Source organism: Aulonocara stuartgranti (genome assembly GCF_965226115.1).
Source record: "Aulonocara stuartgranti genome assembly, chromosome: 12".
NCBI lineage: Eukaryota > Metazoa > Chordata > Actinopteri > Cichliformes > Cichlidae > Aulonocara > Aulonocara stuartgranti.
In genome coordinates, this window is record NC_138948.1 from 16,197,950 (window position 1) to 16,225,075 (window position 27,126).

The window sequence follows — 27,126 nt, forward strand, 5'->3', positions numbered from 1 at the left end:
AACAAGGGCTGTCAAACTTGGCCAAAAATAACTTTCGGTATTTCCTTTAAAACAAAGCAAAGCAAAACAACACAAAATCCTAGTGTACTTATCTCTGCTGTTCCTACTTCGCCAAACAGTATGCAGTATTGCAGGTGATTATGTTTCCTAGAATCAAGAAGCCATGTTTTCAAATACAACAGAAAACTCTGAAAGATATGTCCTCTATTGAGAAAGGCACGATTCTCTCTTTACTTTCTTTTGCAGCATTGTCATAATGAAGCAAAAGCCTTTCAGGCACATTTGAATGGTGGTAATATCCAACAACCAAAGGTTAAGTACCAAACAGCAATTCATTCACACTATATTAAAAATCAAACTCAACTTGAATATAACAAGCAAACCTTGACCATCAGCATATGAAAACATTAACCCTTTAACAATCAAATTAATAAAACTTACACAAAGCTGGCTTGTTTTTTGTGGAAGACTTTTTTCAGTATTTGATGAATTACAAACAACAACAAAAATGAACAAACAAAAATGAAGGAAATGTGTTTAAAAGGAAAGTGTAAGAGAGACTGTAAGGGACTTGAAAGAAATGGTAATAAAAACAGGTATCAAAAAACATCTGAATTTAACGTTCATATCTGCTTTTAACGCACGAAGCCGCTCTACTTGAGCACCTTGAGTCTTTAAAGCTCACCCTCCTGATTAATGCCGAACATTTGGGAGGATTTTGCCTGAAGCGCTGGTAAGAGGCTCCAGATTTGTACACATCATAAATGTCATATTATATTTCAAGGAAGGATGGATTTATACAATCCGCCCTCTCTTGCCCTCCTTCTCCAGCAAACTGCATGTCTTCAGCATCTTCTGACATTTATATTCCTGCCGTAGTCTTCTTCAACCTCACGCTATCAAACTCTATCCTTGTCCCAATTCCCTATAGTTACAATTTCAAAACTTCTAAACTCTCCACCCCTTTGTCTCTTTTTTCTCTCCAGCATTTTCCTCTACTTCACTTCACTCCTTCACATTTCTCTCTAATTCACATAGCCTCTCTGCTTCTCCTTCTTTTCACCCAGCCTAATCTTTATCCCTCCATCACATACTTGTCATCTATGTCATCTAACATACATGATTTTTTTTCCCTGTCATCACCTGCCATCCTCTGGCCCTTCTCTCGTCACTTATCTTTCTCTTCTTCCTCTCACATCCCCCGTCTTGTCCATTTTGTCATCTTCCCCGCTTGTTTTTCCTCACAACCTCATGTCCTCTCTTTGTCCTCTACAGATTTTTGAGCTCTGTTTATCATTACACAAGCACTTCAATAATAAGTAGTTCTCTTTTCCTGTCCTTGGTTATGCTGCCACAACGTTTCTCTTCTGCTTAAGCACTTAAATACTAGTCGGGCTACACGAATGCACGCAAGAATAGGAACATGAATGTTTTCAGTGAAAGAAAGCACTCGTTCTAAAAGCAGCACTAATATAAATGAAAACAAAAAACAAACTCCAAAGCAGAACTGTCATGATCTCAGATTTGTCTTTGTGTTTTTTGAGGTTTATTTCCAGCTTGTGTGTTAGGTGTTCTTAGTTTGGTTTCTGTTGTTTCTATTCTTGAGTATTTTGGGAGCCTTTACTCTTGTTATAATTTAGTCCCAGTTATAGAATTTAATTTGTTTCCTCAGTGTTTCCTGTCTTATTCTCATTTGTCTCCTAGGTTAAGTTTATGCAAGTGTTTTTATTTCCCTGTTTGTTTTTTACTTTCTGTTGTATTTTGGTAGCCATTTGTTTCTAGTGCCTCGTGTTTAGCTTCGCTTTCCCTTCTGTGTTGTTGTCAATCTACCTTTGTTATCCTCCTGTGTCTATTTCCCTGATTATCCTTTTGTCTATAAATTGTGCTGTCTTCCCTCAGTCCTCATCTCAGTGTGTATTATCCATGCTGTGTTTCACCAGTCAGTTTTGAATTCTGTTCATTGTCCTGGTGAAATTCATATTGTGAAGTTTCCATCAGCTGAAATATAGGTTTTGCTTTTGTTTTTCAGTCCATTTTTTGTGTCTAGATTTGGGTTCAAGTTCAAGTTAATTGTCAAGTCTATTCATCTGTCTCCATTTCCCTGTTTAGTTACTGTCTTCTCGTTCTATTTTCATTTGTCTCTAGTGTCTTGTGTGTAGTTTTACTTCTACTCCATTTTCATTGTATTTTACTATCTCCACCTGCATCTTATTACCCTCCTGTGTCTAACTCTTTGACTGCCATTTCACATACAGATAGTGCTATTTTGCCTTCATGTTTATCTTAGGGTCTTCAATCATTGCTGTGGTTCAGTTTTGAATTTTCTTCACTGTCCTGGTGAACTTTATATTATCAAGTTTCCATCAGCTGAAATAAAGGTTTGTCTTTTGTTTGTCAGTGAATCTTTTGTGTCTCCATTTGGGTCCTCAATCCTGCAATTCACGAGGATATCATCAAGTAGATCTGTAATCATTTCCTAAATCCACATTTTAGTTTATACCTCAAGTCATTGAAATGGATGAACAAGAAAAAAAAGAGTATACAACAGATGTGATCGCTTGATTATGATTACATCATAAAGGAAAACCGTACTTCATTATGCTGACCTATTTGTAATTAATGCTTAAAATAAACGTTCTAAGAACATGTGTTAATGAATGATTAACTGCTCCGTATGGCTAACTAGCATAACAGAATGAAAACATGGCTTATTAGCATATCATTACTTACTGCAAGTTACTTATTTCTCATTCAGCCCATCATACACAAGCCGCTGAAAAGATCCAGTTAGCTACAGCAACAACCACTCCCCACATTTCTCTTCCACAGCTATTGTGTAATAGTCGTGGACTCCCTGCTTTCATTCATGTACTGAGTTGGGGCACGTACTTTTTATAACCGCTATATGCCTTTCTTTGTAAGATAATGACAGACCGATGTAGATGGTTCAGCAGGGGGATAATCACAACACAGAACAGTAACATGAGACTACATTTGTAGTCCAAAATTAGGTTGGATTTTAGAGCTGCAATGGTAGTATCAGGTGTATATTTGCTTCATAAATGAGTGACTGTTTTTTCTTTTTCATTTACTTTGTCTTACTATATTGTTCTTCATTACTGCCACTCTATCTGCCCACACACAGCATGGAGCAGAGTTAGTACCACTTTTGTTTTCCTCATTTTCACTCCATCATTCTTTTTTCTGTCTCGCTGCCTATCCTTTTATCTCTCTCTCTCTCTCTGATGAAATACATTTTCTCTCCTCCACCCATCACTATCCCTCTGTCATGCTCTCTCTCCACCACCTATCTCTCGAGCCCTCATTCCCTCAAGGCCTCTTCTCAGTACACTACCACCCCCACGGAATACATTCTGTTGCAAACCTGCACTCAGCTTGCTCATATTCACTACTAATATTCACACTCATGCAAATGCACACACACACATATATGCTCAACAGTGAGCTGTGAGTCCGTTAAAAAGTCATAAAGAGCATAATAAAGCTCCTCTATCTACAAACCTATTAGCAATGGGCAATCCTCGCGGTTGCACAAGCATGCTAGAAACAAAAACACTGACATATTTGGACACGTGCACACACATGCTCTTCATACATGCAAAAATTAACCTGCCAGCCTGCGTTTCCGTGTAGGTTTAAGTGGTTATAATCAACTCCTAATGAATCCTGATGTTAGATATTCATTACAGCGATAACACGTCAGTGTTTGTAGCTACATGATGGATGTTTGCCAAAGCGGTGGCGTCGTTGTGAACAAGCAGAATCTTGATGCACTTCTCATTCATCAACTAAGAAATTCCTTCTGCGTTTTTGAGGTTTGGAAATTCAGCAAAGATTAAAGTTAGAGAAAGAATGTAGTACAAATCACCTGCTTTGGGAATTCTATCTGGGATCTTATTGAAATATTCTGTACCTTTCTTGAAAATTTAAGAAAACTTAAAATGACACATAGAAAACTCACAGAAACATCTAATACATTTTCCAGAACAATAACTCACTAATATGACCATAAAAGCAACATTAGAATTTTTTTAAACGCACGTTCACAGTATTTATGCAACCAGAACAATGTAATATTTCACTTGGGAAATAGTTTCCTTATTGTAAGTTAAAGAAAGGCAGGGGGTCAGTGGTACAGCCATCTGATAATGTTATGGTCCATTAAAGTGACATTCTCTGCTTCAGCTGTAATTCACATTTATATGACTACAATATCCAAATAATTAACTTAAAAGCCATTATAAAAGAAGAACAGAGTTTGTAAAGCATATTTAAATATAAAATGCATTTCTAGGATCACTTTTGTGGGATCCATATTTGATTAGAATTAATGAAAAGGCCTGGTTTCCATGATAAAAAACTGAGTGAGCAAGATTCAAGGAATTTTGAAGCTGAGTACATAAGCCCTTGACATTTTTTCAGGCAGTCAAGTAATAAAGTTTGCTGTCAAAAGCCGTGTGCAGAGATCAAGGCGTAAATGGCTTGAAAAACCCCTTATGAAGGTTTAAAAAAAAAAAAAAAAACCTAAACCAACACAAAATCTAACCTGAAGACAAATGTTTTACAAGTTTTTACAATTTAAAAGATGTTTCTTGAAACCTTTCAGCCATTTCTCAAAACTATCAAAATATAAAAGAAAAAACTGTTTTCAGTTTTCATTCACAAAACCTGAGTGAATGAGTAACAACCAACAACTGCATCAAAACAGTTTCCAATGCTCAAGAGAAAATAATTTTCAGATCACTCACAAAGTAACTCAAAAAAATGTTCAGCACTTTCACCCTCATGTGGTCATCATACAGTTTACAAAATAAATCTACATGGCACATTTACTATTAGAAGAAATGAGACGTTGTTTTTGTTATAAAAGATGTAATTCCATTAAGCAAGGTATGGTCTACCACACAATTTCATCTTACATTACTGTTCATGGTCTTGTTCTTGTCCTCCTTTTCGCCCACCGTCTCTTACAGTACACTCATTATTCCTACTCTGCTTCTCAAGATTGTGTCTATAGACCGTTGCAATCATTAACCTTGTGCTTGCAGCTTCTGCAAACGTAACTGTGAAACTAGAAAGTGCATAGCTAAAAATGTGTTTAGAGCTTTGCAAAAAAGTTGCAAAAGGTATCTGCAAAGGTCTTGATGCATGCTCAAAGTAAGGAATTCCCAAAAAAGTTGTTTATGTTCATCTGGACATCATCTGGAAACACTACGTTCAGATAAATAGAATCAACTTTTTGAGTATCTGCAACGTTAAGTCATTTTACCTTATTGAGTAAAATGACTCAATAAGGCCTCAGTCACATTAATGATCCCTTGGCAAATATCGGACACTAGGGAAAAGTGTATATCCCACAACTGTTTGGTGAATAGTTTCTTTGCCATTGTTTTGGTAACTAGCAGGTTGTCACAGTAGTTTGTAAGATACATGCCATATTCCCTGCAAACAACAAGAGACTACTTTTATTACCCAAGTGGTTGTGAACCCTCGGTGGGGTGAGGCACAGTCTTTACTTTGAAGGTGAATGTTCTCAGGTTATGGTACTACCACTCAAACAAATAGTTTGCAGACAAGTTGCTGTCTTCATCCAAAATACAAGCAAATGCAGCAAACACAAAGAGGGTTTTGGTCCAGCACCCTGCTTACAGTCGATTTCACCTAGCATTAGCCAGTAACCTCCAGCAACAGGTCTTAAGGTCTTGTGGCTGAGGTCTAAAACTATTCAGTACAAAATGTAGTGAAAGACGCTGATCATTAGAAATCACACTTTGAAGTAGTAGTGTGGACCTTCCAGTCAGAAAAAAACAAAAAGAAAAATAATAGCACGATGTTTAGTTGACCTGCCTTAGTCGCAGTGCAAAGGCATGTGAAAGATGAATGATGCCAAGTGGATGAGTCTGGCTTTGTTCTGACAGTGGTCATTTACTGCTGCTTCTCAGGTTATCGTATATGCATGCAGACACTTAAATCAGGTCGCAAGCCAAAGAGCCAGCCAGAGGAGTTCATTTAAAAGCCAGCACGTCAGCAGAAGCTTGCCATACACACACACACACACACACACACACGCACACACACACACACACACACACACACACAGACATAGCTCCAAGTGACTGTTGTTTTATTCATTAGTGCAGTAAGGTAGGTGGCCAGGTAGCCCTTAGTTTCCAGCACCCCCTGAGTGGTGTACAGGAGGTGTAGGTGGCAAGATCTACGTCTGTGTGTGTCAGCAATACATTTACAGTCCCCCCCTTGTAAAGAAATATAAATGAAGTTCTATGTGGTATCCAAATGGTAAGGTGTTCGATCTGATCATCATTTTATCTCTGTGAAAGTAATTTCCTTTATCTATAGCCAAAGTGTTTCAGTGGTGGCTGGTGGAAGACAGAAAAGCGGGAAACACTCATAAACCATATATATGAATGCAACCAGTGAGAAAACACATTACTTCTTCAGCCATTTACAATTTGCAAGGAAACAGTGACACATTACAATGTATTTGACATTTTAGGGCTTTGACATTTTCACAAGAGAAAACACTTGTAGATTACTTAAGGGGTGACCATGAATTAAGTCTTTAGTTACTAAAGATAACAGAAAGACACTACAAGGATGTTATATTTTAAAAAAAAACTCCTTTCTTTACTTTTCCCTGAAATGTAATTAGAGATGTAAGTAGGCATGTAATTAGAGATCATCTTGCAACAGGATGCAGCAGCAAAGGCTTTCACCATGTTGACATTTCAAACAACCTACAGTGGGGGAAATAATTATTTGATCCCGTGCTGAATTTGGAAGTTGGATAAGAACTTCTTTCCCTCAGCCATACCACTGAGGATATATCATGGGTGTGTCCTCCAGCATGGCAATGATCTAAAACATACTACCAAGGAAACAAAGGAGCACATTAATGTCATTGAGTTGTCTAGCCAGTCTCCAGACTTCAGTGGAAACCAAATGCCAGTAACAAAACCTAAAAGATTAAAAGAGTTTTTGTAAAGAGGAGTTGGCCAAAATCCCTCCCGAGATGTGTGAAAACCTGGTGACCAACTACAGGAAACATCTAACAGCTGTAATTGCCAATAAAGTGTTTTTTTCCACTAAGTTATGTTTTGCCTGGGTATCAAATACGTATTTCACTCAATCACATGCAAATCAAGTAAGAACTTTTATGCAATGCGTATTGTAAATCCAGAATTCTGTTTTATATTATGTCTCTACCATCACAATTAGCAACTATTCAAGTGAGAAATCAAATAATTATTTAGCTCACTGTATATAACTAGAGACCAACCTATAACAGAATCACACCAGCCACCACACCAGTGGGGTCTCGCACCACAAGCACATTCAAATTCTGCCTTTAATTTGATGTACAGTGGTCCCTCATTTATCGTGGGAGTTACGCTCTAAAAATAACCCGCAATAGTTGAAATTGCCAGGTTTATTTTTTTACAATTATTATAGATGTTTAAAGGCTGTAAAATCCCTAAATACACACTTTATACACTTTTCTCAGACAGGCATGAACATTTTCACACTTTTCTCTCTTGTTTCTCTCTCAAAGTTCAAACCTTCGTAGAAAAATAAGTCCAGTATTATAGAATGAAACCAAAGATCAAACCCTGTTTTCAGGTCCAGAACATGGAGCTGTGAGAGAATTTAACATTAATGAATCAATAGTACAGAAGTGGAGGAAGTAAGAAGAATGAGTTGAGTAAAGTCTGACTTATCTTCTGACTGTTATGTTTCACTTAATGCGGCTCATAATCCGGTGTGCCATATGGTCTGAAAAATACTGTAACGTCTACCTTCCTTTAGCGTGTCTAAAAGTCCAACTTTTTGTGCGATGGTTAGCATCTTCCCCTGCCTTTTGGCTGCTACTGCAGGTGCCTTTGATGGCGCAAAACGTTTAGTCGATGTTGCTGTGTTTGTTGGCGAGAAAACTTGCAAACAGCACTTCAGAGTCACACTGCCAGCAATCGAAGATTTATGTAAATTTGACAAGCTGAAACATTCTGTACAGGAGACACGGTACGGAGGAGATTGATTGACAATGGTCTACAGCCAATCAGGACGCAGAACACAATGCGCCGTAAGAAAAGAAAAAAAAAGCATGCAAAATTGCACAAAAACAATCCGCAAAACAGCGAGACCATGAAAGGTCAACCGCGTTATAGCGAGGGACCACTGTACACTGTTTTGTTGAACAGTTGCCCACATAGAGGCAAATATATAAACACCAGGCAGACCCACCTTTGTGGCAGCTCCAGCAACTGAAGCTGTCTACAAACTAACAATGTAAAAACATTACCAGATATACCATCGCGTTTAAGAAGTAAATGTGTACCGCCTGATTTGAGATTATGATATTGTCAGTAAAAGTAGAATAAAGTACAGGGTGGGCCATTTATATGGATACACCGTAATAACATGGGAATGGTTGGTGATATTAAAGTCCTGTTTGTGGCACATTAGTATATGTGAGGGGGCAAACTCCTCAGGATGGGTGGTGACCATGGTGGCCATTTAGAAGTCGGCCAGCTTGGATACAACTTTTGTTTTTTCAATAGGAAGAGGGCCATGTGACACATCAAACTTATTGGTAATGTCACAAGAAAAACAATGGTGTGCTTGGTTTCAACGTAACTTTATTCTTTCATGAGTTATTTACAAGTTTCTCTTTGTTCACAGCCATTGACATGTCGAAGAGGTTAACACGTGACGAGCGGATCGAAATCGTGTTGATATCTGGTGAACGCAGTAACCGGGTCATTGCAGCACATTTCAATGCAAGACACCCTACGAGACCACCCATCTCCCATGCTACAGTTAGCAAACTGCTTGCTAAGTTTTGTGAAACTGGTTCAGTGTTGGATTTGCCAAAATGTGGATGCAAGAAAACTGTCACTAATGAAGAAACATCAGTGGCTGTCCTAGCTTCATTCAGCAAGAGCCCACAGCGTAGCACTCGCCGCATGTCACTGGAGAGTGGCATTAGTCAAACATCCCTTAGGCGGATATTAGCTACTCACAAATGGCACCCTTACAAACTCCAGCTACTGCAGCATCTCAACGAGGATGACCCAGATCGGCGCACAGAATTTGCAGAATGGGCAAAACAAAAATTGGAACAGGACCCTCAGTTCACGAAGAAGATTTTGTTTAGTGATGAGGCAAACTTTTATGTGAATGGTGAAGTTAACAAACAAAACCGCTATTGGTCTGACACTAACCCACATTGGATGGATCCCTCCAATGGGGTACAACGATAGTGGGTCCATTCTTCATCAATGGAAACCTCAAGGCCACTGGATATTTGAAATTGCTACATGATGATGTGTTTCCCTCTTTATGCACTGAAGCTGGACCGTTCCCTGAGTTTTTCCAGCAAGATGGTGCACCACCACATTATGGGTGCCAGGTCCGAGCATTCCTAGATGAACAGTTTCCTGGAAAGTGGATTGGTCGTCGTGGGCCAGTTGAATGGCCCCCAAGGTCTCCCGATCTGACCCCCTTAGACTTTTATCTTTGGGATCATCTGAAGGCAATTGTCTATGGTGTGAAGATACGAGATGTGCAGCACCTGAAACTACGGATACTGGATGCCTGTGCTGGCATTTCTCCTGCAGTGTTGCTATCAGTGTGTGAAGAGTGGGAGAAGAGGGTTGCATTGACAACCCAACACAATGGGCAGAACATTGAACACTTTTTATAAGTGGTCAGAAACTTGTAAATAACTCATGAAAGAATAAAGTTACGTTGAAACCAAGCACACCATTGTTTTTCTTGTGACATTACCAATAAAGTTTGATGTGTCACATGGCCCTCTTCCTATTGAAAAAACAAAAGTTGTATCCAAGATGGCCGACTTCTAAATGGCCACCATGGTCACCACCCATCCTGAGGAGTTTGCCCCCTCACATATACTAATGTTCCACAAACAGGACTTTAATATCATCAACCATTCCCATTTTATTATGGTGATCCATATAAATGGCCCTCCCTGTACACATCATTACGGAAAATACAACTGACCTTGATGTACTGCAACCAGCTTTCCTGCCTAATCAGGAAACTGTCTTGTCAGAACAGAAACATAAATGAGTGGAGTAAAGGGAACAGAGCTGGTTAACCCTTGTATGTAACAATATATACAAGATGCTAAATGGAGCCTTGAATCCATAGTTTTTCATTGTAAACAAAATTATCTTGAATTGCAAAGCTCGAAAGCAACATCTCGAAAATATAACAGTAGCTTGGGGTGGCTGTTGATGCTTTCCAGCTTACAGTGTAATGGTATCCACTGAGCTGGGTTTCGCACAGGCAAACGGCAGACTGAGCTTTTTTGAAATGATCAATGTGTTCTGTGGACATGCATGTAACTGAAACAGAATGAGATAAGTTACGGGAGGTGATGGAAATTGCTTTATATTCCAGCCTTAAACTTCCCTATGAGCTCCATAAGCTCCATTAATGTGTATAAATGGGAGATTTTCTACACTATTATCATAAAAGAAATACATTCAGTTATATTATTAGATCCCCTGGCTAAAGATTTTTTATTATCCAGCTATGCAATTACTAATCAAGTTGAGCATTCAGAAGAGGGTCAAATTCAGGCCAGTAATCTGTATTGCTACCACTCAGGAAACAAAAAATGAATTAAGGCAGTTTCATTGCATCTCTTTGTAATATACACACATACAAAGCCTTAGGAAGATTTATGTGTGTCCATGCTCGTACAGTGGGGAGGGAAGGGGTTGATATTAAAAGACAGAGAGAAGAAATGCTGCATAGGAGTAATAAAGCCTAATCCTAAAATGTTCCATTTCATAATTTAGGAAATAATCATGTGACACTTTCAAAGACACATTGGTCTTTTTGAAATTCAGCCCTGTGAATAAAAATAGTCACTTAAAGCATTCAAGAAAGACAATAAAATACCCTGAAACAATCAAGAGAATTATATTGGAAGCATATTCAATTTGAGATTAGTGAATTCCCAAAGAAATCTTTTGTGCACAAAATGCATATTATTCCACAAGGTTTGTATCTGAAATTCCAATCTGCTTTAACAATCTGGTTCAAGTCCAAATCCTCCACCAAATTCAGATTTAGTCTTTTTTGGGTGGCTTTGATAAATTACTTGACATATTAAATAGATGAAAATTCAAATTGAGTGCAAATGATTCCCCTTGAACGCATCTTATAAGGAGATCTAAGCTTGGCAAAGATGGTCAGCAGAGTTGGACATACTACCGGGAAGCTGCTTTAAAAATTACTTCTATTACAGCCAGAAAGAACTATGTGGAAAAGTACAGAGTTCTGCAACTGAACCAGTGTCCTTCTGGCTCATTTTACAGCATTTAGGCAATTATTGCATGGATATGGCTTAACATATATATACCCAACTATTTTAACTACTTCCCAACTGAAAGTGGAAATGTGGTATACTTAGCAGCAACACACAGCAGTATACATATACATATGTCTAATTTACAGATAGTAAACATGGTTGTCTGAACACAGCTGGTGCTTACTGTTGTAAACACCAACTTTGGTCTTACAGCATCTATTTTAAGCAAAACAAACCCCATTTCCTGCCTTGTCTTTTCCATGTAGTCCTGAAGCAACCAGTTATTCTCATATTCTGAGATATTTGCTTCCTTATCAGTGCAAAAGCCAACTTTTGGGTGATTTGATCGACAAGAGCAATTTTATTCAGTGCCTGAAAGACTTTAACTTTTATAGTTTATTGAATTTTAGATATTTAGAGAAAAGAAATCTCACTGACTGACCAACAACAAGGTGGTTCTAGATTTCAATGTGACCAAGTGTAAAGCACATCACATACATAGCTGTGACATTAGCCTTTGTTTTCTAACATCTTTCTGACCCAGAACCGACACCATTCAAAGCCTCGGTTTGTTCAACAATTATTCAAACACATTATTAAGCACATATTTATCATTCAGTACCTTTATTTCAAAGGTAGGAAAGTGAAACATTTCTGAGGGGTACTACATGATAATGGGTACAATTAGTACACAATAAGAACAAATTTTACGCAATTAAGGCCAGTACAGCACTTAGAGAACCTACAGCACCCCAGCAGGACTCTTATCTAGCTGTGATATCAGAATATTTACCTATGGTTTTTGAGTCACAAGACATCCTCACCTACCAGAAACCATTCAACACTTTAAGATCTATGACAATCAGACTTGGCCAAAGTACAGACTTAAAGAAGTACAAATACTCCATTAAAAGTTGAAGTACTGATTCAACTTCTTTACTCAAGTAAAAGTAAAAAAGTACCAGCTCTGTAATATACTCAAAGTATAAAGCACAAAGTATTAAAGTAGCTCTTTGGAGGAGGTTTATATTTTTGTGCAAAGCTAACTGAACCTTGTGCTATATTAACCTAATGATAAAATAACACAACATAATGATGAAATAACATAAAATCAGCAGATGGGAATACAAACTTCAGTCTAACTTCTTTATATTCTAATTATAATCAGCTTTGGGTGACTTTGCCTCTAAACAGGAAAATATGTATAGTGAGGAGTTAAAGTGGGTTTCATTAGGTGGGGAAGACTAGAATTGGTTGTAATGGCTCAGTATGGGGAAAAGAAACATAACCCACAATAATTTCTGTCGAGCTCTCCAGTAGATTTTCTCAGTTCACAGACTGTGATCAGCTGACCTGCTGCTCTTTGTGGATGTACACAACTTAATTCAACCAGATGTCAGCAGATGTTAAGTAGTCCTGGCTGATTTTCATCAATGACAGTACACTATTTATACTATCTTTTTTCTAGATGGTATAAAATTGGTATGAAGGTGGATTTCAGTGAATGAATCTAAACATCAACAGCTAAAATTTATACGAATCTCTGTTACATTTGATGTAACCTTACTCTGACCATGAAACCACAGCCACTGCTCTAAATCCATCACAGTACAGCAAACAAACCTGTTCATCCTGCACTAAACTGCAGAGTATTTTCATACAGCCTTTAAATAGCAATTAGTCTACCTCCGTTTTATTTACAGCATGTTTCACAACATTTAAACATCTAAAAACATGAAGATTTACATGTAACCTTTACATTTCCAGTTTATCAAATCCCACTGAGTAGTTCTTACCTTTAAATCTAACCTCTGTTCTTCCTCTCCTTTCTGATCTTTCTCCATCTCTGAGTGAAGTTAGCTCTCTTTGTTTTGTACTTAGTTACTTTCCACCTCTGATGACAATACACTCCAATGTATCATTATGATGTGTATGATATAATTATTATGTGGTATCACTAACTAATATAAGTTAAATTATATAATAATTATCATTATTACTGTATAAGTTAGTAAGTCCCAGCATCCCATAAACTGAGGCATGAGTAGTGACAGTCTGTGCAGATCTGCAAGAGTTCAGCTACAATGGTCAGCCAACACTGGCTTCTAGAAAAATTAGAATTGCATCTAACAAGAGGAAAAAAGACTGAAGTCTTATCTGTGCCCTGTTTGGACTTTAGTCTGTCCATCCCTGGGGGTTAGCTAACACTAGGCAGACGCTCGGCTGATGTCCAGTCATCACAAATAATGAGTTAGTAGACTCTGTAAGTAAGCAAGTAAGTAGACTTTGAGTTTCATCCTGTCTAAAATCAAAGTTATGACTAAACCAATGTATTTTTACACAATAACATCCAGCAATAGGTCTCCACTAAATCAATCAACAGCTTGTAAATGGTAAATGGCCTGTATTTGTATAGCGCTTCACTAGTCCCTAATGACACCAAAGCGCTTTACACATCCAGTCATCCACCCATTCACACACACATTCACACACTGGTGATGGCAAGCTACGTTGTAACCACAGCCACCCTGGGGCGCACTGACAGAGGCGAGGCTGCCGGACACTGGCGCCACCGGGCCCTCTGACCACCACCAGTAGGCAACAGGTGAAGTGTCTTGCCCAAGAACACAACGACCGAGACTGTCCAAGCCGGGGCTCGAACCGGCAACCTTCCGATTACAAGGCGGACTCCCAACTCTTGAGCCACGATCGCCCCAAAATGTGCATTTTGGCTAAATAAAATGTAATTTCTTACAGTGTTTTGAAATACAAAGCTATTTTGCTCTCCACATTTGAAAAATATAAAAGATGTTTGAATCAATAGCGGTTCCAGACTTCACAACACTAACCTGTAAAAAGAAGTTCATGTATTCATTTCTGAAATTGAAATAAGCTTGTGAATTTATAACTCTCCTTTGTCCATTCACCTGCTCTTTTTTTCTGTCCTGCTCTTTGCATCTCTGTTTTCCACATTCTCAGTGGAGTTCATTTTTGTCCTCGTTAGGTCAGAAAAGCTAATTGTGTTGGGGATAGTAAAAAATGAAAATGAATACATACACACATCATAAGCTAAATCCACCAACTGACAGGTTTTCTCTTAACAAGGGCAGCTGGATCAAATGTAATCCAGTGCACAGCTTTCTTCTTTAAAATGTGCTATCTGTACATCCATTATTTTAATGCTACTAATAGAACCAGTTCTTAGACAGTATTTTATAACTTATAAATTCTTGACCATGTTGTTTGGCTTTAGGAATGTATTTCCCTCACAAGACTGAACAGCAGGTATGACTAAAACAACAGTAAGAGCACATAATCAATTTACGCCCTCACAAAACCCAATTTCCTCTGTTTCTGTGTCTCCCTGCTTGAGATGTAATTCCAATTAGTAACTAATTACAGAGGACCTAAAAAACCAAGGCATCAGTATATCTAATTAACAAATTAATTGTCAAACTGTAAGGGACAGAGTGTACAACTCTATCTACTTTAGGTCTCTGTGGACAGAGCTACTAACACGGAGAATGAGGCATGAATTCATTTCTGTGACTCCAAAATTAAACAGAAAGCACCACAGTTTTTTATGTTATTGGTCTTTAAATTAGCAGAGAATATCCCCCTAAATAACCCTTTCCATCCTGGTCCATTCATCCATTCCTTTTCTTAGCTGCCTATGTCTGCACCAGGAAAGAGAACCAGGAAACCTGTGGAGTGGAGGTAAAGCAGCAGTTGATAATGCATGATGGATTTTACAGACAAAAATGCAAATGACAGTTTTTATCCATTATTTTTAAGGGGTATTAATTAGATAAGAATAAAGATGATTGTTTTAAGAAATTGTATTACCAATTCACAAGAATAGCACTAACATTGTAGCAGCAACACTATATCTCAATAAGAGGATGTAACTCATGTAACAGAATAGGACATCACCAGAAACAAAGGCTATGAATGGAAATATGTTTAAGGGTACCAATTTATAATAGTATAATAATAGTTTATATTAACCTCCTAACAAAAAAAATATTATATCTGTGCAATACTTGCATTAAAAAATGTGATAATAATGAGACATTAAAAACATCATAATAACCAACCTTGTGCCCAAATCACCCATTTGCTGGTAAATGATTCTTGTTCACTATATTGTCTATAATTCCTTCAACTACCTTCTACTACTACAGCAATTATCTATCCAAAATTAAAGTGCATTCGCTCCCTGCTACTGTCTCTATTTACAATTAGTGGTGTGAAAGTTAATTTGTGCTTTAAATTAGCAACTACAAGTTAGACTTTATTGAGGTTGTTTAGTTCTTTTGTCAGATTCAGGGAAGAAACTTGTAGTACCCCTGAAACAAGCTCAGCACGCAGTTCTCAGCCATTCTTTGTATTCCATTCAGCTGTGTATTTTAATGGCTAAAGGTGCTCATGTGGAATGGCTCTGCTAGTGCGGTGATGATCCAAGTTGCTGTTGTGTGTCCGTGTGTGCGTGTATGTGCAGAGGAGGCAGTGTTCTCATTATACAGGGGGCATCTATACACCCAGCAGGGGTGCAACTAGCCATGTTTTGTTAGGAAAACAGGCACCTGCACATGCAGTAATGTCCATTATTCAAAGACCTGCATCTCTATGCATTTAGCCACAAATACCACTAACATCCAGCTACCTCTCTAAGAAAACTGGAGTAAAGATATGTGTGCTAAACTAGCACAATGATCAAATTATAGACAAAAATCTGCTTTGAGTGCTACTTGGTAATCACCACATGGTACTTTCACCCCTTTGGTGTTCACTATATTGTTTATGAAGTGCTCTACACCAAATCTTGGCAGCTTTGTTGAGGCTAAAACCACCTGCATGCTGACCTTTGAGAACGTAACCAATGACTACGAGAAACCGCTTTCTGACTTGCGGTAGCTGCTGCTGTCAATTAGAATAGCTTTAACTTAGAGCGTGAGTCGGCAGGTTTTGATGTAAGTTGGAGAAGTTTAACATTTCTGCGTAGAAAGGTACAGGTGTATCACATTCTGTGGTTTTCCACAATTATGTTATCCCCTCATTAACTATTCCTGTCTTTTACTCATCCCCTTTCCCCCTACATCTCAGTGTGAACTTTTTTTTTCCTAAGCCCTGATTTTTCCCCTTTCTGAGTCATACAGTCTGACTTTCTGCCAGTTTTCTCTTCTCGCCCTCTCTAGTTTGCACTCTTCTCTGACTGTCCTGCACTGTCTCATTTTTTAACATGAGACAGAACTGTGTCAAGATGCAATGTGAATGCAAAATTCAAATTAGGACTTCTTTTTCCATTTAGATCACCAAGGCACAGGAGAGGTGAAAAGAGACCAGACGCAGTGTGACACAAGCAGACAGATTCATGTCGGACACATACTCTCTCCCCTTTCCTTGTTTTTTTCTTTTTCTTCTCAATGACATTCTACATTCTTTCACTCTCATTCTTATTCACCTCACTCTCTCTTTAACTAAACCTTTTTTTCTCCTTATTTTTCTCCTTCTCTTGCAGTTCCATTTTCTTTCTTCCTTGTCATATGTGGGTACTATTCAAAACGGAATCTGCTTAGACTGTAAGCTATTTGACAATGCAGTTTTTAAAAAGGGTAGGCCGGAGTTTCTATCATTGCCTTTAGAACTGCCTTAATTCTTTGTGGCACAGATTCAACAAAGTGCTGGAAACAAAGATTTTGGTCTATATTGACACAATAGAATCGCACATTTGCATATCCATGATGTGAATCTCCTCTTCTACACCACATCCTAAAAGTGCTCTACTAGATTCTGCTGACTGTGGAGGCCATTTGAGTACATCAAACTTACTGTCATTGCTTAAGGAACCAATTTGAGATTATTTGAGCTTTGTGACATGACAGGTTATCCTGCGGGAAGTAGAAGATGGCTACACTGAGGTCATAAAGGGATGTATATGGTCAGCAATAATATTCCAGTACGCTGCAGTGTTTAAATGATGTACAGTTGATACTAAAGGTTTAAAGTGTGCCAGGAAAATATTCCCCACACCATTACATCAGTGGCATCAGCCTGAACCATTGATAGATCCATCCTTTCATGTTGTTTATGCCACAATCTGAAATGTGCACATCAGACCTATTCTTAGGTAACAGGAGTGGTAGCTGGTGTGGTTTAGCATTGTAGTTGCATTAGCCCATCTGCTTCAAGGTTCGATTGATCAATGTGTTGTGCATTCAGACATGCTTTTCTGCATACTTTGGCTGTGCAAAGCTGTTATTTAAGTTACTGTTGCCGTCCTATCAGCTTACAGTAGCGTGGCCATTTTCTTCTGACATCAACGATACATTTTCACCCAGAGAACTGCCGCTCACTGGGTATTTTCTCTTTTCATGACCACCCTCTGTAAACCTATCAGATCAAAAAATCTATCTATCTATCAGTTCCTCACTCACACTGTGGGTAGACTTTATCCTTCAAGCTCAGGACATCTACCAGAGGCCTGGGAGCTTGTCCTGCACAGTATCTTTGTTGTTCCCAAGTATCCACTCTTCCAGACAGAGATCTCAAATGTCTTTCCAGGAATGTGCTGGAGCCACTCTCCCAGTGTGGGAGTCTTCATACACTATATATGTACACTTTAAAACTCTGACCCTTAAAATACTTGCACTGTAGCTGCTGTGTTGTGTTATTCATTTTCTGTGAAACACCAGTCTACCTCTCATTGCGAATGACTCCACTGTGAGAACCTGCTTTTTTCCCTGATCTGGATTAGAGATGCTCATAAAACCATATTTTCAGTTGAGATCTAAAAGACACGTCACTGATCTTTTTGCCGACTTCTACAATTCTATGAGCCTTTGCGATTGTGAGCCATTTAGATCAAATGGAAGCAAGAAAGGAAAGAAAGGAGGAAAGAAGTACAGTGGGTCAGGGCGAAGGAGCAGTGTGTTATCCATCTAGTAAAGTGTCCACCCTGTGAGTCAGCTTCCAGCTGCATACTGGATCTCCCTGTCGCTATGGCCCACAGAGCTATTTTTAGCATTGCACACCCACCCCCAAGCACAAGCACCCACACATATTATGCATACTCACAAGCAGATGCATACACACAGTAATACACAAGCAATCAGGCACCCTAATTTTTTTCTCTCTCTTCTTTTTGCAGCAGACAGATGAAAAGCTAAAGTGTGGAGACGCACACAAACAAAACAGTCTGTGTGACTCAGGAGGGATTGCCCAAATACTGAAAAGCCACTGGGGATTACATAGCAGTCATGATTTTATACCACGGCTGTTTAGGTAAAGACTAAGGGAGGTGAAGCCGGGAAGCATGAGAAGTCAATGTGGTTAAGGACACTGGAAAGCAAAAAGAGATGGGATTCAAGAAGAGAACTCCAGCCCGTTTGGTGACAGACTCGGATAAAGCTGATTTATAGCTGGTGAAAAGCACAGGGAAGTGATTTGTCAAAAGCAATTGTGATTACTTTAAGTAATCCAAAATTTAAAGACCAATCTGGTCTTGGACAAATCTGGTTAAAATCTTGCTAAAATTGCCATATGTTAAGAGAAGACATACATTCAACTCAATATCATGGATTACTTGATCATCAGTCATATTTTTGCTCTCACCATACTGTTGATAATAATAATGGATACTTTATTGATCCCCATGGGGAAATTACTTGTTTTTCTCTGCATTTGACCCATTCACTCAGTGAAGCAGTGGGCAGCCCACTAAGCAGGCGCCCGGGGAGCAGTGTGTAGGGATGGTACCTTGCTCAGGGGTACCTCAGGGTAGCCGTTAAGTGGATTCGAACCACCGACCTTCCGATCATGGGGCGACCACTTTACCTACTGAGCTATCCCTGCCCAAAACTCAACTAAACTTTTTTTTTTTTACCTTTATGAAAACATATCAATCTACCTCTCAACTGCTTACTGCTTTGTATTTATGATACTGATAATTGATTATTGTTGATTACATATGTACATGATATAGTCTAAACACTCATCTGGCCAACTACTCAAATTAATATCCTGCTGTTTGGAAATCAATAAGTTTTTATCCACTTTGAGAACTAACTGTCTCAAAGTGTAACTAATCAGAATCCAGGAGGCAGGCAATGTAACTGCTTACTCAGTCATTATACGCCCAACTGGTAACACCTCCCCCCAGTTTTTGATTTAATAGGCTAAATCTATCAGCCATATCAAAGTTCAAAGAAGTTACGAGATCCTCCCTTTTCTCATTCAAAAGAGGGCTGCATGAAAAATCTGTCAAAACTTTATTTCAGTGCGTGTACACAGTGTGTGTGTGTGTGTGTGTGTGTGTGTGTGTGTGTGTGTGTGTGTGTGTGCGCGCGCGCGCGCTTGGGAGACCTCAGGCAAAACATCCCAGATGATGTTTCAGAAACCCTAAAAACCATTTAAAAGTAGAAGGCAGCTCATTTTCTTCCTTACTGCACCGCAGAGAGAGAAGGAGAGCGAGAGGAGAAGAAGAAGAGTGAGAAAGAGAGTGACCCAGTTAGAGAAAATTTAAATAGGGATTCCATTTAGAGGGCCACATTAATTGGAGCAGATGCCTTCTCAATTATTAAGAGGCCTCCAAGGGTGTTAGCACGAGCTAAATTTATCCCACACGGCTTTGACTGGGCTTGTCCAATCTCATACAGCATCTGCAGACAGAGGGAAGGAACGCGCATGGTGTTTTCATACACCAGTGTACACACGTCATAAGCACAGTTCACTCACACACACACGCACACACACACACACACACACACACACACACACACACACACAAAAGACCCAACTGGCTTGAGTGAGTCTCTTTATACCCAGTGTTTCCAGTGATAGAGATACACATAAAGAGTACAATTTCTAATGCAGACAAGCACACAACTACAATCAAACTACAATAAATTAGGTATTTGATAAAGAAAAAAACACCTTCTAAAATATTCTCCAAGTGAGTCAATTGCCCAATTCTACAGCTCGCCTCCACCCATTTGAGCCACAAAGGCTTTCAACAGCCACTGAAATGAACCAAGAGGCAGAAACTAGTTGCATAAGAATAAAACACTAAAACTGTGATAGAACCGTGGACAAAAGGAGAAAGAAGGGAGAAAGAGAAAAAAGATGCAGACTCAAAATGAAAGATAGCCCAGCACCATTTCATCAATTTATTAATAACCTCTCTTTCTCTTGTGCCATAAAAAAAGACTGAGGAGAGTCAGAAAATGACAAGCACAAGCCTGACATGTAGATGATGAGGGATTTTGGTGACCAAAGATGAAACAAGGCGTCAGTTCCTAATTAATTCATCATTATGTATTACGTTGCTTGGTGGCCACAAGCTGACGAAAGGAGATGTAAATAGTACGTCATGAGAATTAACCTAACTACAAAGATCATTCCAGGAAAAAATTATTCTTTAACACAGTCTGAACTCACGTAGGTAGTGTTTAAGAATAGTTCTCCAGGCTTCTTAAAGGACATTTCAAAGCTTTTCTTTGAGGTCCAGGCTCTCGGTAGCCAGTACATGACTGATTGTGTTCCACTGTCTGCTTCCTTATCCAAGAATACTCGGTACACTCTTACTGTTTTGGCAATGTGTTTAGGAATCACTACCATGTTGACAGGGAAGTTGTTTCCAATCAGACACTTTACAGAATGTATGGTGCCCAAAATCGGACGGTACTTTTCTGCATTCAGATCTCCCCACACCTGGTTTAAATGAACCTCCAAACCATGACAGAGCCTCTACCATGTTTTACAGATGACTGTAGACACTCACTGTTTTACCCATCGACTGACCACCTCATTACATAATAATGGCAACCAAAAATTACAGCTCTGTGATTCCTCTTTAGCTCACTTGGTTGATCATGTGAGCATATCCCATGACTGAAGACTAAATTGAGCAGCCTTGGTTCAAGTCCAGGGCACTTTGTTGCATGTCTCTGCAGTCTCTGTCTCCCTGCTTTCCTATCCTAATCTCCTAAACAGACCTGTCCCGGTTTTCAATCTAGTTTTGTCTAACTTTGTGTACCCCAGCCTTTTCTCCCTGTTTTTCTCCCTTATGGACAGCTTCTTCACAGCCAACTTCCATTGAGACCATTTCTGATGGGGCTTCAGTACTAGATAGAGAATTGGAGGATTAGATGCATTTATCATATTTCTACTTTTGTAATCACCTTGTGTACGCAACTTTATGTCTTCACACTTTCAGCTAATGTGAAAAATTATGTGTTTTTGTGATAGGCTGCTTCTAACAAATCACCTACAGATGCTATTTAAAATGGGTTCTTTGCTAAGTTGTATGCTATGTGTATACACAACACTGGTTGTGAGTTAGGTGCCTTTTGAATGAATGATTCATAGTTCAGTGTTAAGTGGCTTAAGAAACGTTCTGGACTGGACTACAAATGAGCGAAAAAGCAGTCATTGTTCAAAGGAAAACTTTGAATGACCTTCAGGAAGCCTGGAAAAGTATTATTAAGAAAGTTTGACTCCTTAAAAGAAATATTTAAAGAAATTAGGAATGGTTTGAGGTTTTTCCCCAGTATGTATGTGAAAAACAAATGGATCCCATTTCTGAGTTTCTAGGGGTGACCTTTGAGTCCTGTGTCCATTTTTCCTTGGAAGAAATAGATGTTTCCAGCTGTGTCATATGCTACATACAGCAGCTCAGCCAGGCTAGTTGGTAATCAGCATCAGAGAGAGTCACCGGGGTTATAGCAGACTAGTGTCATTTTATATGAAACTGACTAAAGCAAATGGGGACCACAAAACTCTTTCAAATGGTGAAGTCAACTGATGCTAATGTCTGTAAAACGCTTTATATAAAAAAAAAAAAGCACACACCCCCCAAAATCAAAGTGGTTTGTCTGAGAGAACAGCAGCTAATCAAAAGCCAAAAATATCTGTCAACGACTAAATTGTGTTCTTTGCTAATAGCACACCATGGGGAGTTCAGTCAAGGTTGTTAGAAGCCCTTTCTTATTAATAACAAGAGTGGAATTAGAAATATTTTCCAAGTCGAGATGAAACATCTGTGCCTCATGCTGTTCTTATTCAGAAAATGAGGTGAGCTGCCATACACTGAGACCCAGAGCATGATGTGCAATTTAATGTTAATTTTCCGCCTATTCACTCCACACTGCTCATTACATAGACAACTGGTACTCCACCTAGATTTATAGAAGCTAATTAATCTGTGCCAAGGAGGTGAACACAAAGACAGGGCATATGTGCTCACACATGAACACACAAACACCTGGAAAGTTTACATTAGATGAGAAATCCAGATAGTTGCGTTAGTAATGAGGCCAATTTGAGTCAATGTTTGAATGTGGGAATCAAAGTTTTCTAGGTTCTCTCTGGCAGCTGTTAAAGGTAGAAACAGAAGGAAATGAATAGTTTCTTTTTTACATTGACATGACTGCCTTTAATCTTTAGTCTTATTCTACTTCTACCCGGAAAGACATTTTTTAGTATGTCAAACTTTATCTCTCTCTTTTTTCCTGGCCTGCTACTGTCTTCCCGTCTCTTCCAGTCTATCCCTTCCTCTGATATCGAAAGGGCATCCAGCAGAATAGGGAATAAGGACAAAGTCAACAAATATCTGTGCCATTCAGTCCTACTATAACACCAACTGTCAATTTTCTCTCAAGTTCTCATCTCGACCTTGACCCATTCCCCTGTGTCCTGCTCAACTGCCCTTCATCGCTCCCCTCCTCTTCAATTTGCCTCTCCTACTTCCTATTTTGGAATGATTGATGGCCATGATGCTTTGCTCTTGAGCAGTTTATTAACTTCATAGAGACAGGCTAGATAGACAGCAGACCTCACACTGTCTCACTTTTTTTCTTATCTGTTCTAACACTTACTACTCTGGCGCTGTCACTCTACTGGTCACCCTGACCTCTGTCTTCTGCTTCCTTTTCCTCCTATCTATCCAAACTTGACAAAAAAAAAAACAGCTGTGGATGATGTTGTTTAGCATATTGATATATATCCTAACACATATATGTGCTCGGTATATGCTCGCCTTTCCCATTTGAGTGAGTACCGTGGTCATAAACATGCTTTATGTTGTCATTACTTAGTGGGAAGTAGCAGACGCACTTCATGTGAAGAATCAGTTGAGTTCAGGGGATGTGAGTTACAGCGAGGTAGAGGTAGATGCCTGGACATCTCGTACATACATGATGTGCACATCCTGGCTGAACAAGCCGCTATACATACGGCCAAGTTCACACACCATTGGCCACGTAATGGCATGTTAGGCAGGCCCAGGGGCATGCTGACAGGCTGTACTGTGGGTAGATGGTATTACTTTATCTCCCCATTGTTCTTGACCTTGAAACTATAAACATACAGTATCGAATATAAGAGAGGAGGTTTTTTTGTTTGTTTTTTCAAGATTTTAACTTAATGAACAAGTGCCACTTTTTCTAAGCTATGGCCAGCACAATGTTTTCACCATCTACATATCATAGTTGAAGGGAAAAAATATGCATAACCCAGAAAAAATAATCTGTTTTTTTCTGTGCCTTAAGAGTTGGGTTTGATTTGTTTTACATTAAATCTATTTTATAATTTGCATGTTTTTACTTTGAAAATTGCTGCTTTATAGTATTTGTAGATGGCTTTTACTTCCTATCCAGGTCTCCCTTATCAACAAATTAACCAAATCTCGGCAGTCTACCACTTCAAAAGAGAGTACTAGAGAGGAGCATGGGAAGGAGACAACAACAAAGGAGCAAGACAGCAGAGACACTGACAGAAAATATACGGAAATTAATTCCAAGACAGTAGCCTTGGCCGGGAGGCCAAGGCTACATGTCAGTGTTTTAGGGATTAAAATATTGCAATGAAAGCTGGATGCAGAGAGCCATGGGAATCATCCGAGTTGTCTCCTTTCTGTACCAGAGGTCAGCGCCGTCCGCTGTGGAGTGGACAGCAAGTTACTGTTATAACAAAGGATCGGACCTGCCCCGTAAATCGAGGATCTTTAGCACGGTTGTTTTCAGAGGCTGTGGTGTCTAGCACATAGCCAGTTTCTTCTCATAAATTCAGACTATTTCTATTTAACTTTTATTTATTTGTTTAACCTGGGCTCCTTTTACTGACTTATTTTTTAGTGTAATTAAAATCTTAATTGATTTTTGGGTTTCTATTGTAAATACTTTTTTCAATAGTTACTTTGGTGTTAGCAAGGCTTCCTTGGTTTGCCACCCCTCCTTTAGTTGCTCTCCACCTGAATAAACAAATGAATGTAATTTTTTATAACATCCAAAATACCACACCTGTCATTACATCACATATGATCATCCCAATAGAACCTACTTTTCAGCCCAGCATGACAGCAACAAGAGGTGGAATGCTACCAGTTGTTAATAGTCTTCGTGGCACGTAAGGGGGTTTTCGAGAGAAATGGTAATAGGAATCATGGGCTATGGCCAACCTGACATAGGCCATATTGCAGCTCAGGTTAGAGGGAGTGAATAAAAGAATGAGGTATCAGAAAATGTTTAAAGGAAAAGTCATTAACAGATTTATGGTTGGATTAAAAGAACATTGAGAGAGAAGAATAAAATCGAAGTGAATAGCATTAATTAAAGAAGACATTTAAAAGAACTGTTTAATTTTCAAGCAACTGACAATACAGGATGACATAAAGGAAATAAAGAGGCACATTAAACTGATAAGTTTAAGCCTGTCTAACATAAATCTCTAAATCTTAATGTAGCTCTGACAAGTGTCCGTTCCACTTACTGACTGCATGGATATCTTTAGGTTCCTGTAGCACGCATACAGGAAGGAGTGACTAGAAAAAAAGAAACATTTTTCTGTCTGCCAATTTTTGCCTGTTTGCAGCCGTTCTGCTGGCTTGCGCAGTCCTTGCAATCCGCTGTGAGTTTCACCAACAAGCTGTTCATCACCCACAGGACTCCTGCTGTAGGATTTCTTTTTTTCCCCCTTTTGCATATTAAAAAACTGCCACACATAGGAAAAATAAAAAGAGAATAAAAAGTGTCCTTACATAACAGAGAGCAGCATTAATATCCAGATCAGTGAAGTTACTTAAATCTTTCACCTGGCACATCATGTTCACTCAAATGACAACAGAATCTATTTTTTGCAGTATTTATTAGTATGCCACATATGTTGCATCGACTGTTTCTGTTTTTGTGCAGCTGTGCTAAGCCTTTTTTGTGTACGCGAATGAGACTCGCCCACAATTTTTCCCTATAGATCGCCTGGTGCATCACTTTGAGTTCTGCGGATAAAAGCTTTTGTCAAACAGCATATATAATCATATAACTAATCCATTGGAGACATGGCAGGATTGCAAGCTTCCTTTTTTTGTCCAGTACACAGAGAGAGGTAAAAGGTTCTATTGAAGAGAAAGCTCAGTTCACTCTGCTTGGTCTGCAGAAAAGGTGAGAAAATAAGAGCAGGACAGGCCAAAGAAAAAAAAGAAGAATGATTATGTGAGGTTGATGCGTGTGATTTAGACCTGTACCTCTTTTACGACTTTGAGTCAGTTGCATGACCCCCTGCTGGAGATCCCTTACACCCCCCGCTTCCTTCTTCCTTGCCTCTTCGATTTCTTCAGACTTGTTGACTCCATATATCAGCACTTCATCACTCTGCTTTCACTTTGTAGGGAATCGCTCAAGCCGACCATGCACCTCCCCGAGTCCTCTCCCGACTTTCCCTTTGTTTATTTCTTGCTTACAAATCTTTTTCACTTTCAGTTTCGCCTTCTGAATCCTTTACAGCTCCTGTCTATGTTAATCATCCTTCAATCTAATGGGTCCCATGTTTTCTTTGTTCTCATCTCCTCTATGTACTACAGAAAAACATTTGCTTGTTTGCTGTTTGTTGTTTTTTGCATTTTGTTTTCCTTCTGATGCCTGACTCTCTTCACTTTACACCTACTTTGTCCTTCTACTTGTCTGAAGCCCTTTTTTTCAAATAAACCCGGAACCTCTTCTCTCTCTCTCTCCACACTAGAGCTACTATTCCAAAATTAGCATGCAAGCTTGAAGTTTAAATAAAACTGGACTTGTTTCTGCATGCAGACCACCAATCACTGCAAAAACAAATAGCAAGAACAATTTGTCATGGTTTCCAACAGCATTAACAATAATTGCTGGTTTTATTTCCTGCCCCTTGTTACTGTTTTAAAAAAACAAAGAGTATTTTAAGGATTTAAAAGAGGGCATTTTTTGTTGTTGTTTTTTTTAGTTGTTGTTGGGTTTTTTTGTTGTTTTTGTTTTGTTTTTCTTTTCTGCTAAGAAGCCGAGGATATACTGCATAACAAATAGCTGATTTTCTTGTTTGAGTGCAACTAGCCAAACAGGGAACAGCCACTGAGACAGAGAGTTACAGAGACAGGCAGTGAAAGTGGACAGTGTGTCCTCTGTTTCTTAACATAAAACTCATTGCTGCAGCACAAATGTGATCCCCTTAAACAGATTTTCAGTTATAGTGTCCTTATTTTCCCCTGAGTTACCGATTCTGTCACTAGTTAGCTAACAAAAACTAATGTAAGTCTATTAACTGCAACCAACCACGTTTCTTTTCTTTTTTTTGCCTGTCCCGTTTGGCTCTTTTGCCGTCAGAATTATTGTCTAAAGGCGAGGAAAGATGCCCAACGGATTTACTTTACCAAATTGACCATCCCAGCCTTGCCGTAATTGGTCTATTTGATTCACCTTTTATTGTTTATTTTATTTATTTTT

The 27,126-nt window shown here is 38.9% G+C and overlaps 1 protein-coding gene across 6 annotated transcripts in view; it reads right to left on the minus strand.

The window, feature by feature from the left end:
• The window catches only part of grid2 (glutamate receptor, ionotropic, delta 2), a 555,291-nt gene that overhangs the window by 468,548 nt on the left and 59,617 nt on the right, over nt 1-27,126 (minus strand). The window contains exon 1 of one of the 6 annotated variants that reach the window (XM_082553594.1): nt 25,902-26,073. The exons of the other annotated variants lie outside the window; for them this stretch is intronic. Coding sequence (XP_082409720.1) covers nt 25,902-25,929 — 28 coding nt within the window. The 5' untranslated portion in view covers nt 25,930-26,073. Of the gene's footprint in view, nt 1-25,901; nt 26,074-27,126 lie in introns of those variants that run through there. 6 annotated transcript variants of the gene reach the window in all.